This window comes from Mixophyes fleayi, chromosome 8 (genome assembly GCF_038048845.1).
Source record: "Mixophyes fleayi isolate aMixFle1 chromosome 8, aMixFle1.hap1, whole genome shotgun sequence".
Taxonomy (NCBI): Eukaryota; Metazoa; Chordata; class Amphibia; order Anura; family Limnodynastidae; genus Mixophyes; species Mixophyes fleayi.
Window position 1 is genome coordinate 88,596,218 of NC_134409.1, and position 13,236 is coordinate 88,609,453.

General features: G+C 41.2%; 1 protein-coding gene across 1 annotated transcript in view; it reads right to left on the reverse strand.

The window, feature by feature from the left end:
* Nucleotides 1-913: 913 nt before the first annotated feature.
* Nucleotides 914-13,236, reverse strand: part of NPTXR (neuronal pentraxin receptor) — a 29,132-nt gene continuing 16,809 nt past the window's right edge. Inside the window, exons 2-5 of the mRNA XM_075182835.1 lie at nt 10,016-10,247; nt 8,775-9,016; nt 7,418-7,597; nt 914-2,556 (exon numbers count right to left, since the gene is read on the reverse strand). Of these exons, the coding sequence (XP_075038936.1) occupies nt 2,332-2,556; nt 7,418-7,597; nt 8,775-9,016; nt 10,016-10,247 (879 nt within the window). The 3' untranslated portion in view covers nt 914-2,331. The remainder of the gene's footprint in view (nt 2,557-7,417; nt 7,598-8,774; nt 9,017-10,015; nt 10,248-13,236) is intronic.

A 13,236-nucleotide genomic window follows, 5' to 3' on the forward strand; every position in this document is an offset into this window, starting at 1 on the left:
TATGACATGTAGATAACACCATGCTTATCAAACCATTTAGCTACTACACATGATCTGCGGATGGGGGCATTTTCATCACTCCTATCTGGAAGGAAAGCAACATGGGGTGAAGATGATCACTCAATACTATAAATTAATAAATTAGCATTGACCTTGCTTTCTAAGGGAATGACTGCACAAGAACCATGCAAAGAAAATGTGCCCCACAGAACAGAACAACCACCAGACCCTTCACATTGGAAATAAACCCTCAGTGATATAGAATTCTTCAGGTTGGTGCCATGCATACTCCTCCATTTGTCGAGAACATGGTGAAGGACGATTCATCTGACCACACTACCTTTCTCAGCTGTCCCTTACTTGTGCTCTTTACATCACTGAACTTGCAAATGTGTATTGACAAGTTTGATGAGCAGTTTATGCAAAGCAAGCCAACTATGATATCTTGCTCTGTAGAGCTCTCATTGGAAACTGGCTACTTGTGCCACAGATTGAAATTTGTAGTCAATTGATCTGCAGTTGCTCGCCTGTTTTGCTTTGCATGGTAACTTGAAAACAGTTAGTCGAAGCGGCAGCAATTTAGACTTTGACTCGATCAGACACACATCCCCAGAACATGAACAGAAATGTTCCAAATCATGCCCCCACATGCTCTTATGTCATAGAGGTGTCCATCTCTCTCGCTAGAACTCAAACGGGTGTTACATAATAATCATTCTTATGAAACTATTTGTGTCTTTTAGTTTATATTACTATCAAATAAATAATACATAGTTGATATTAAGTTTATAACTCAACTGCAAAGTTACCACTTTTATTAAGGCATTTATGTTTTTGTTTGAAATAATAAAAATGTTTTATATTTTAATACCATTTAAAACTTTTACAAATAAATCACATTTTTTTCTCCAAGTAAACAAACACAACTCCATCTTTATTTTCCACACTGATATTTTACAAAATAGACACAATTAAATTCACAAATGTACCAAAAGAACAAGTGAGGTGACAGGTTGGATGTGAGAAAGTATGAGGAGAAATCTGGAAATACGGGAGAGAAAGAAGCAAAGAAAAGTCAAGTGAGCGCAGAGACAGAAGGTTGTCTCACAAACTGAGTGTTAAAGAGATTTGTCTAAAGACTAAAGCTAAAATATATAGGGAGTGGAAGGAATTTTAAAATGGGGGGACATGGCAGTGATATCTGATGTCACAGTGTGTCAAACTTGTGATTGCACAATACAGAACCACAGAGATTGCATGTTTGCAGTATATAGCCCCTTGAACTTTCTTTCTGTGTTGGGGGAAGTCACAGATCTGTCTTTAATAACCATTAATGAATGTGCCTCCATATTGAGGATTACACTGTACAGCAACAATCTTAAAAATGAATAGAACTAAATGTATTCTGCACTGATCTATGATATGGCATGGCATATAAATATTTACCTATATAATATAAATATAACAACTCTTTCACAGTACATTACTAAACTAAAAGGGGAACTTTAGCTTTCATCCTCATCTAGCAGCAGACAGCAGGAGGATATATAAATCATAAAATTAAATTATACTCAGCTTTCTGTTCTAGTACACAATCCTCACTCTTCCATGAGAAGAAATGAAGAAAAACAGGTGAGGAATAGCATGTGCTATCAGAAGCATTTAATGTGCATTGCAAATCTTTCCAGCATGCCACATCGTTATCCTCACTGGTTCTTGTATGGTGAGCCATAACCACAGTGATGTAGATGCTGTTAGCGTGTACTCTGCTGAAAACAATTCCATTAAAAACCAGGTAAAAGACAGGGGATGGGGATAGTTGCAAAAAAATGTTATTTAGTGTGAAAAATATTTAAATTTAGATGCAACTTTTTTATGACATGTGTAATTAAAATAAAAAATAAATAATAAATGATTTATATGTAATTACTTCCCCTTTAATGTATTGTTATACAAATTGATCAACTGTACTTGTTAAATTGTAATACTGCAGAGTCAGTTTTCTGCTTTATTTTTCCAGAAAGTATTAGTTAACTTGCCCCAGATATAAGTGAGGACACAGAATGTGTACAGGTCTGTCTCAAAACATCCATGTATCATTGTTAAGTAACGGATAGGCCTATTTCTTTCTATACCTGTTAATTGATCCCAAACATAGACAGAGGATATATATATATATATATATATATATATATATATATATATATCTTGTGATGAATAACATAAGCTGATGCTGTTTTCACACCCATAGTTTGGGAAGCTAAGAAATCCTGCAATGGTGACACTGAGGGGAAGGTAACGGTGAGGGAGATTTGTATGCTGGTGTATGTTTTAGTGACCCAAACGTTCTTCACAGCTTTCAAATGGATTCTTTGTTGCTCCACCGAAGACATCCACCTGACGGTCATTCCACTGGATAAGGTTGCCAGACAGAGGCATTGTGCAGTTGGCAATTCCTTCTATTTCGTTAAGGGTCAAAACTCTGTCCCACATGTTAAATTGTGCCACCTCTCCGACAAATGCCTGAGTTGCATCAAAACGCCCACCTACAGCATCCTGCAGAAAGAGACACCCTCATCAAATTTGTTGCATAGTCTTCAGTTGATATAATTGGCCTGAATCATTAAGGAAAGTAATGCAAAAAAAAGGAGTAAATCTTCTCCTGGACAAAACAAGTTACAATGCAAGGGGTGCAAATTATTTTTTTCATATAGCACACAAATACTTGATAGCTTTATTTTTGCACTGAAATTTAAATTTAATCTAGGACATGCCCTACCCTAACTATGAATCTGTCCCCACATTTTACATTTAAATCCCCTCCCCCCTTCAATGCAACATGGTTTTGCCTAGGTGCAAAGTTATTCCATTTTTCTGCGTACTATTTGGGACATCAGAACAGGGACAGTGGAACTCGGTTAGTGGGGTAAGCAAGACGGGGGGGGCCCAAGACCGAGGGGCGCTCTCCACGCCTGCTGTCCCTGCTTATCCACCGACCCATAAAAAAAAAATAGAAAAAAATCTGGCGGCGCCCTCCTTCCCCTCCCCTCTGCTCCCTTCTCACTGACAGAGTCGAGCACGACGTCATCACTACCCGACACTGGCAGTGAAGAGCGGCACAGATAGGAGCAGCACACCAAGCCAGCAAGAAGAGAAGAAGAGAATCATCATCATCATCATTTATTTATATAGCGCCACCACTTCAGCAGCGCTGTACAGAGAACTCATTCACTTCAGTCCCTGCCCCATTGGAGCTTACAGTCTAAATTTCCTAATATAGCCACACACACACAGACAGACAGAGAGGGAGACATACAGACAGGGAGAGACTAGGGTAAATTTTTTGATAGCAGCCAATTAACCTACCAGTATATTTTTGGAGTGTGGGAGGAAACCGGAGCACCCGGAGGAAACCCACGCAAACACAGGGAGAACATACAAACTCCACATAGATAAGGCCATGGTTGGAAATTGAACTCATGACCCCAGTGCTGTGACGCAGAAGTGCTAAACACTAGGCCACTATACTGCCCCAAGAGAAGAGAAGGATAGAAGGTCATAGAAAGTTAAGTAAATAATGGAGGGCGACAGTAATGGGGAAAAAGGAGAGAGACAGTAATGTGGGGAAAAAGGAGGGGAACACTAATGTGGAAAAAGGAGGGGGACAGTATGTGTGGAAAAAGGAGGGGGACAGTAATATGAAAATGGAGAGTGGCAGTATGTGGAAAAAAAGGGAGCCAGTAATGTTCAAAAAGAAAGGTGACAGTAATGTTCAAGAACGAGGGGGACAGTAATATGGAAAAAGGAGGGGGACAGTAATGTGTGAAAAAAGATGGCGGATAGTATGTGGAAAAAGGAGGGGGATAGTAATGTGGAAATAGGAGGGGGACAGTATGTGGAAAAAGGAGGGAGACAGTAATGTTCAAGAAAGAGGGACACAGTAATGTTCAAGAAAGAGGGATACAGTAATGTGGAAAAAGGAGGGGGACAGTAATGTGGAAAAAGGAGGGGGACAGTAAGTGGGGAAAAAGAAGGGGAACAGTATTGTGGAAAAAGGAGGTGGGAAGTAATGTGGAAAATTTAGGGGACAGAATGTGGAAAAAGGAGGGGGACAGTAATGTGGAAAAAGGAGGGGGACAGTAAGTGGGGAAAAAGAAGGGGAACAGTATTGTGGAAAAAGGAGGTGGAAAGTAATGTGGAAAATTTAGGGGACAGAATGTGGAAAAAGGAGGGGGACAGTAATGTGGAAAAAGGAGGGGGACAGTAAGTGGGGAAAAAGAAGGGGAACAGTATTGTGGAAAAAGGAGGTGGAAAGTAATGTGGAAAATTTAGGGGACATTATGTGGAAAAAGGAGGGGGTCAGTAATGTTGAAAATAGAGGGGGACAGTAATGTTCAAGAAGGAGGGAGACAGTAATGTGGAAAAAGAATAGGGACAGAATGTGGATAAAGGAGGGGGACAGTAATGTTCAAAAAGTGGGGGGACAGTAATGTGGAAAAAGTAGCGGGACAGTATATGGAAAAAGAAGGGGGACAGTATTTGGAAAAAGAAGGGGGACAGTAATGTTCAAGAAAGAGGGGGACAGTATGTGGAAAAAGGAGGGGGGCAGTATGTGGGAAAAGGAGGGGGACAGTATTTGGAAAAAGAAGGGGGACAGGAATGTTCAAGAAGGAGGGGGACAGTATGTGGAAAAAGGAGGGGGGCAGTATGTGCTGTGAGGCAGAAGTGCTTACCACTAGGCCACTATACTGCCCCAAGAGAAGAGAAGGAATGAAGGTCATAGAAAGGTAAGAAAATAATGGAGGGCGACAGTAATGGGGAAAAAGGAGAGAGACAGTAATGTGGGGAAAAAGGAGGGGAACACTAATGTGGAAAAAAGGAGTGGGACAGTATGTGTGGAAAAAGGAGGGGGACAGTAATATGGAAAAAGGAGAGGGGCAGTATGTGGAAAAAAAGGGAGCCAGTAATGTTCAAAAAGAAAGGTGACAGTAATGTTCAAGAATGAGGGGGACAGTAATATGGAAAAAGGAGGGGGACAGTAATGTGTGAAAAAAGAAGGCGGATAGTATGTGGAAAAAGGAGGGGGATAGTAATGTGGAAAAGGAGGGGGACAGTATGTGGAAAAAAGAGGGAGACAGTAATGTGGAAAAAGGAGGGGGACAGTAAGTGGGGAAAAAGAAGGGGAACAGTATTGTGGAAAAAGGAGGTGGAAAGTAATGTGGAAAATTTAGGGGACAGAATGTGGAAAAAGGAGGGGGTCAGTAATGTTGAAAATAGAGGGGGACAGTAATGTTCAAGAAGGAGGGAGACAGTAATGTGGAAAAAGAATAGGGACAGAATGTGGATAAAGGAGGGGGACAGTAATGTTCAAAAAGTGGGGGGACAGTAATGTGGAAAAAGGAGCGGGACAGTATATGGAAAAAGAAGGGGGACAGTATTTGGAAAAAGAAGGGGGACAGTAATGTTCAAGAAAGAGGGGGACAGTATGTGGAAAAAGGAGGGGGGCAGTATGTGGGAAAAGGAGGGGGACAGTATTTGGAAAAAGAAGGGGGACAGGAATGTTCAAGAAGGAGGGGGACAGTATGTGGAAAAAGGAGGGGGGCAGTATGTGCTGTGAGGCAGAAGTGCTTACCACTAGGCCACTATACTGCCCCAAGAGAAGAGAAGGAATGAAGGTCATAGAAAGGTAAGAAAATAATGGAGGGCGACAGTAATGGGGAAAAAGGAGAGAGACAGTAATGTGGGGAAAAAGGAGGGGAACACTAATGTGGAAAAAAGGAGTGGGACAGTATGTGTGGAAAAAGGAGGGGGACAGTAATATGGAAAAAGGAGAGGGGCAGTATGTGGAAAAAAAGGGAGCCAGTAATGTTCAAAAAGAAAGGTGACAGTAATGTTCAAGAATGAGGGGGACAGTAATATGGAAAAAGGAGGGGGACAGTAATGTGTGAAAAAAGAAGGCGGATAGTATGTGGAAAAAGGAGGGGGATAGTAATGTGGAAAAGGAGGGGGACAGTATGTGGAAAAAAGAGGGAGACAGTAATGTGGAAAAAGGAGGGGGACAGTAAGTGGGGAAAAAGAAGGGGAACAGTATTGTGGAAAAAGGAGGTGGAAAGTAATGTGGAAAATTTAGGGGACAGAATGTGGAAAAAGGAGGGGGTCAGTAATGTTGAAAATGGAGGGGGACAGTAGTGTTCAAGAAGGAGGAGGACAGTAATGTGGAAAAAAGAGGGGGACAGAATGTGGAAAAAGGAGGGGGACCGTAATGTTCAAAAAGTGGGGGGACAGTAATGTGGAAAAAGGAGCGGGACAGAATATGGAAAAAGAAGGGGGACAGTATTTGGAAAAGGAAGGGGAACAGTAATGTTCAAGAAGGAGGAGGACAGTATGTGGAAAAAGGAGGGTGACAGCAATGTTCAAGAAGGAGGGGGACAGTAATGTGGGAAAAGTAGTGGGACAGTAATGTTGAAGAAGGAGGGGGACAGTATGTGGGAAAAAGGAGGGGGACAGCAATGTTCAAGTAGGAGGGGGACAGTAATGTGGAAAAAAGAGGGGGACAGCACTGTTGATGAAAGAGGGGGACAGCAATGTGGAAAAAGGAGGGGGACAGTAATTTGGAAAAAGGAGGGGGACAGTATGTTGAAAAAGGAGGGGGACAGTAATGTTGATGAAGGAGGGGACAGTATGTGGAAAAAGGAGGGGGACAGTATGTGGAAAAAGGAGGGGGACAGTAATTTGGAAAATGGAGGGGAACAGTATGTGGGAAAAGGAGGGGGGCAGTAATGTGGGAAAAGGAAGAGGACAGTAATGATAAAGAAGGAGGGGGCAGTAATATGGAAAAAGGAGGAGGCAGTAATTTTCAAGAAGGAGGGGGACAGTAATGTTCAAGAACGAGGGGGATAGTAATGTGGAAAAAGGAGGGGACAGTAATGTTGATGAAGGAGGAAGGCAGCAGTGTGGATGAGAAGGCGGCAGCAGTGGTATTTAGGAGAGGGTACAGTGTGATGATGAAGGGGCACAGTGGGTTCAAAAAGGGGCACAGTGTAATGAAGAGGGTGCACAGTGTGATGAAGGAGGGAACACAACCAAACTAATTTGCCAGAAAGTTAAAATCGTATTACAAAGAATACATATTCTTCATTTATATTATTCATAAAGCAATTCATGTATGATGTTTAATGCATTTATTTTTATTACTCTCTTTAGTAAAGTGTAATATATGAATTGTATTGAAAGAAAAAGCATTACTGAATGAACAAATAATTTATAAAAGAGGAGGGCGCAAAATTATTTTTTGCAGGGGGGAGCCAAACATGCTGGCACCGGCCCTGCATCAGAACATAAAATAGATTAGATTACAATAACATTTCAGAGAAAATAAAATCATGTCCAAAAAAACTCTACGTTACCGGACACCTACCTGTTCCTGTCCAAAGATGATAACGCCATTGGGTTTGATTGGGTGCCAGGCAGAGAGGTTCTCATTTGACCCTTTCTTTTTACCATCCTGAAATGCTGTCCACATTCCATCTCTTGTGGTCCAGGCCACACAAATATGATGCCACATTCCATCTTTAAGGCTCACTGGCAATTGAGTAACCTGCCAAGTAATGATTAAGACAGTACTTCCAAATTCTGCCACTGTTGGGCTAACCAACAGTGCATTGTAGCAAAACAAGATGTACTTCTGATTAACAAGATTGGAAAACAAGGACTTGGAAGGATGGAAGGGAGGGATGACAGACAGTTAGTAAAGCACTACTTTAAATCTGAAATAATAATAAACCAAAAATTTTCTGCAACAAAATAATTACGATTTTTGTGTAAAATTGAAACTACTTCCATACAATCCTGCTAAGTTATCTCTCTTATAAAATGCAAAAAATTAGTTAATCCTAACATCCCTCAGTTCAATAAATACTATTGCACTAAGCTCTGAGTAGGGTTGGGAAAAAACAATACTTTACTAACTACTGCATAAAGTACTACTTTAAATTTAAAACTATAAAAAACAAAAAAACAACTGAGGAAAGATGTTACCTAACTGCATTTCTCCCCTGAGACTAAAGTACAAAAAAGGTCTGTTACAATTAAAATGGAGTCATACAGTATATTCAATGAGATATTAATTGTATTTTAAAAAGAATAAATCAAGGCCGCTTTAAAAAATTAGCCCTGGGTGATACCCATTTACACACAGGGTTACTTGCAAATTTAGCCCAGTACAGTTTATCTGCACATGAAAAAAATTTGATTTTATATCTCCAGAGATTCAAACTACTCTGTTTGAGGGTTTCAACATGCTTTTAGTATTTGGAGAGGCAAAGTTAAAACATTGTTAGAACTCAGTTATTTGTAGAGCTTGTGCTAGATGTATAGTTTGACTTTGGATTAGGGCTAGGCTCAATGTTAGGTCTACAGGTAAATTTTGCAATCTATTTAGACTTAGGATATTAGCTAAAGTTGGGCCTATCTAAGAATTACAAATAAGGAAATTAGGATAACCTTGAGGTATCAGTTGTTTTTCTCCATTTTTTTATTTGAACCTACAGAATTTAGAATCACTTTACTAAAGCAATTACCATGACAGCAGAAATCGGTTTCTTGTATTCCTAAGACACTTAAGGGCTCAGATGCTATGTCTTTTAGCACTTCTTCTATCCAGGCGCCGTTAGAAGAAGGTCTAATGGTGGGCCACCTTGTTCTGGTGTGCCCAGGTCTATTGCCCCTTTATTAAAATGGCCTTGGATTTGAGGTGCCACTCTCTCCAGTCTTACCTTATCATTGATGAGAAGTTCCATTGGGTTATGACCCCACTCCAGAAGTACAATCTCATTAGGCTGACCATGGACAGAATAAGAGAAAGGAGTCCCAGATCCTGAGGTTGTTTTGGATTTCAGCCACAAGCACATAGTGAAAGCATAAAGCTCTGGTAGCGTCTTCCTCATCCGTCCATACATGTAGTTGGTTCGAACTGGAAAGCTAAGCTTGACGTTCTCTGGATGGTAACCTGGGTAAACTGGAAAACAACACAAACTTGCTTACTTTAAAAAATAAAACCCTGTTAGCAGAAAATTGTACTAAATAGTAGTTTAATATATTACTATATATTGAATGATACAATATTTTTATTGCAGCATATTTTGTAATTCATGTAGGAAACTTCCAATTATGTTTTTTGGAAATTAAAAAAAAAAATCAGATTGTGGTTATTCTGCCGTTTTAAACAATTTGTATCTCAAAAAATTGTAAAGACTTCATATACTTTTTTGCATCATTATGTTTTGAAGTGCGCATGCATGAATGTCCTTTCCCCTTGGCTCTGTTTATTTTTATAAAGATTGCATTTTTACCAACATAGATTTGGAATATAGGATAAGATGTAATGATTTTACTTCATATTTGCATCTATGCTTTGAGCATTTTTCAAACAAATGGTCCATGCATTAAAAATGCATACACATATATATTTCTTGCTTTTTTAATGCTTTGACTTGGATTCTATTTAATTTAATAATTGAAATTCTGTTAACAGATGAAAAATATATCTGGTATTGTCCCATTTGTTTTCCAACACCTTTGAGAGTGGAAAAAATGTACAACACTGTAATCAGGAAGATGTCTGCGGAGACATATAGATAAATGGTGATGTTGTAAAAAAAAAAACTAGGTGTAACCAATAGCAACCAACCAGATTCTGTCATGTTCTAGCACCATTTGGGAAATAGAAGCACATATATAGCTGCTAAAGGTAGCAGTTACCTGTGCACCAATTCTTGTCTATGTGTTGCATTTTTAAAGCATCCAAATGCATACATAAGAACATGCCAAAAAAGCTCCTGCTTGATATTCTTATATATCCCTGTTCCCTTGTATTTAAAAATGTATTTTGAAAGTATTCCATGACTAAATGCATCATCGCTACTGAAGATATACCATTTCTAAATGTGAATATCCCATTATTCAAGCTTCTTGTCACTGTCTAGATTCAGTTCACGATATAGCTTTATAATCCTACCATGCTCCAACTCTGCTATGCGGTTCTGCAAGATACTCAGCTCCTTCTCTATATCTTGCTTGTCTCTCTCCCCAGAAGTTGTTGCCTGCTCCTTCTCCAGCTCCAATAGTTTGGCAAGAAGTTGGGCTTCTAGCTCAAGTAGTTTGGACTGCAGGGAGTCCCGTCCATAGAGAGGTGAAGGTGAGGTGGAGGTTGAAGACGTCATATTGTTCAGTCGCTGCTGAATTTCCAACTACAGAAAGACAGAAGCAAAACTGACATACAGAGTAAAGCATATTACAGATTAACTCTGGGACAGATAGTGAAAGGGATGGTAGAAATCAGCGAGAAGAAGGCCAAAGTTTAATAAAACAGGGAAAACAGGGCTAGCGAAGCAGGCCAAGAACTACAGAGGGTGAATGAACAGTAGAAGGAGCACACAAGGAAAGAGGGCCCTGCTCATGAGAGCTTACATCCTAAAGGGAAGGGGGAGACACAAACAGGGTGGTACTAACTAGGGGAGAGAGCCAGGACAAGGAAGTTAGGAGGATAACTGATAGACTTGAATAAAGAAATGAGTCTTAAGGGCACGCTTAAAGCCTTTGAGAGTAGATGCTAACCTGATGGAACGTGGAAGATCGTTCCACAGCAGGGGATCAGCCCGGGCAAAGTCCTGAAGACAAGAGTGAGAGGAGGTGATCAGTGAAGTAGTGAGGCGGCGGTCACAGGCAGAGCAGAGAGAGGGCGGGTAGGAGTATAGGTAGAGATGAGATTGCAGATTTAGGGAGGGGAAGATTGACTAAGAGCTTTAAAGGTGAGGGTGAGGAGTTTAAATTGAATTCTGTAGGGTATGGGAGTCAATGTAGTGACTGTTGGAGGGAGACTGCAGATACAGAGCGGTGGGAGAGAAAAATGAGGCAAGCAGCAGCATTGAGGATAGACTAAAGAGGGTCAAGGCGAGAATCAGGTAGTCCAGAGTGAAGGAGGTTACAGTAGTCAAGGCGAGAGATAACAAGCGAGTGAACAAGGGTTTTCGTGGCTTCCGTGGTGAGAAAGGGACGTATCTTATATCTTATAGATATATTCCGAAGGTGGAAGTAGCAGAATTTTGAGAGGGACAGAATGTGAGGCTTGATGAGAGGGAGGAATAAGGGATGACTCCAACGCATTGGACTTGGGGGACAGAAACAAGGGTAGTGTTATTAACAGAAATAGAGAGGGGGAGGCGGGAGAGTCCTGGCAGGGGGAAGACTGTAAGCTCGGTCTTGGAAATATTGAGTTTAAGGAAGCATTGGGACATCCAAGATGAGATGGCCGAGAAACAGGAGTAGACACGAGACAGCAGGGAAGGGGAGAGGTCAGGGGATGAAAGAAAAATTTGGGTATCATCAGCATAGAGGTGGTACTGGAGGCCAAAGGAGTGGATGAGGACACCAAGGGAGGAGGTGTAGAGGGAGAAAAGCAGGGGCCAAGAACGGAGCCTTGAGGAACACCATCAGGTAGGGGAAGAGGGGGTGATGTAAAATCATGAGTAGAGACTGAGAAGGAGCGGTTGGTAAGGTAAGAGGAAAACCAGGAGAGGACAGTTTTACATAGGCCTATAGATTTGAGAGTTTGCAAAAGGATTGCGTGGTCAACGGTATCAAAGGCAGCAGAGAGGTCAAGAAGGATAAGAAGGGAGTAGTGTCTATTGGATTTAGCAAGGAGAAGGTCATTAGTGACCTTAGTAAGGGCAGTTTCAGTGGACTGGAGGGGGCAAAAACCAGATTGGAGAGGGTCAAGGAGTGAGTGAGAGGAGAGAAAGGAGGTGAGACGGTTGTAGACAACCCGTTCAAGGAGTTTGGAGGCAAAAGGAAGAAGCGAAATAGGGCGATAATTAGAGAGAGAGACGGGATCAAGGCACTGTTTCTTGAGTATGGGGGAGACAAGAGCATGTTTAAAATAGGAGGGGAAGATTCCAGAGGAGAGGGAGAGGTTGAGGAGGTGTGCAAGGTGGGAGCAGGCTTCAAGATTAAGAACATGCATTCACTGTTTATGGTATATCTGACTTGGTGGCAGTCAAATTTCCGACAGAAGAAAATACTGACACTTACCCTGCCTACATGAAATTGCTGGCTTGGTAAATGTCGACATTTTCATTTGACCTACGCTGAGAAAATGCGAACAGTGTGATAGCGGACAATGACAATGTCGGCAATCACAATGCCAACATTATATGATCAATGCTTTCGTGTGCAGCGGCTGTACAGTGTTAAACCAAATAAAACAGTAATAAAACCAAAAAACACCTAAAAACTTGTGCTGGCAGCTGACACCCCGCAAGTCACCGGCACACGAAGGGTTAACAGTGTGGGACGGCCCCTGGTTTTAAATTGAACTTGCGTCTTTTATTTTTTTCATTATGCGGCCGTTTGCTTGTGCATACAGAAGAAAGTTTGCATCGTCTCTATGGTTTGTTTTTTGCCAAGCATGTTTCATAGGAGTATTTGGTTTTTTGGGGGGTTTTTTATGGTTTGGACAGCTACAGGACCTTTGGAATTTGTTTTAAGGTTTAAATACAAAAATTGGATTCATCGTTTACAGATGAAGAGTACAGATGTTGATAAGTATTACTGGGTTTTTTTTAGTTGTAAATAAATGTTATGGTTAAAAAGAGGAGTGTGGTCTATTTAAATTTGGGTTGGTGTACTACAGGTAGCAGCACCCCCTGGGTGTCAGAGGATGCTTATGTTTGCAGTACTACAAGCACCAGCATGCCCAAACTGTTAATGGCAGCCTGGGCTTGCTGGGACTTGTAATTCACCAAGTCAAAATAGTGTCTTTCTCACTTTTAACACTTTTATTACCCAACACCTACCACCCAGGGGTGTGAGAAGAGCCCTAGTTCTTTAAGCACAGGACTGGGTACCCTTAGGGAGGGGGCACATATTTTTTTGCAAACCCCAGTCTAGGGCTGAGTGTTCTCCTGCTATAGTGCCACAAGCCCCGGCTGGCACAGCCTAGTGAAATCAGGGGGACCCCATGCTTTTTGACTTCATGATATTGCTAGTAGCAACACTATCATCATCATCATCATTTATTTATATAGCGCCACTTATTCCGCAGCGCTGTACAGAGAACTCATTTACATCAGTCCCTGCCCCATTGGAGCTTACAGTCTAAATTCCCTAATATAGACACACACACAGACAGACAAAGAGGGAGATAGACAGACAGGGAGACAGACAGACAGAGACTAGGGT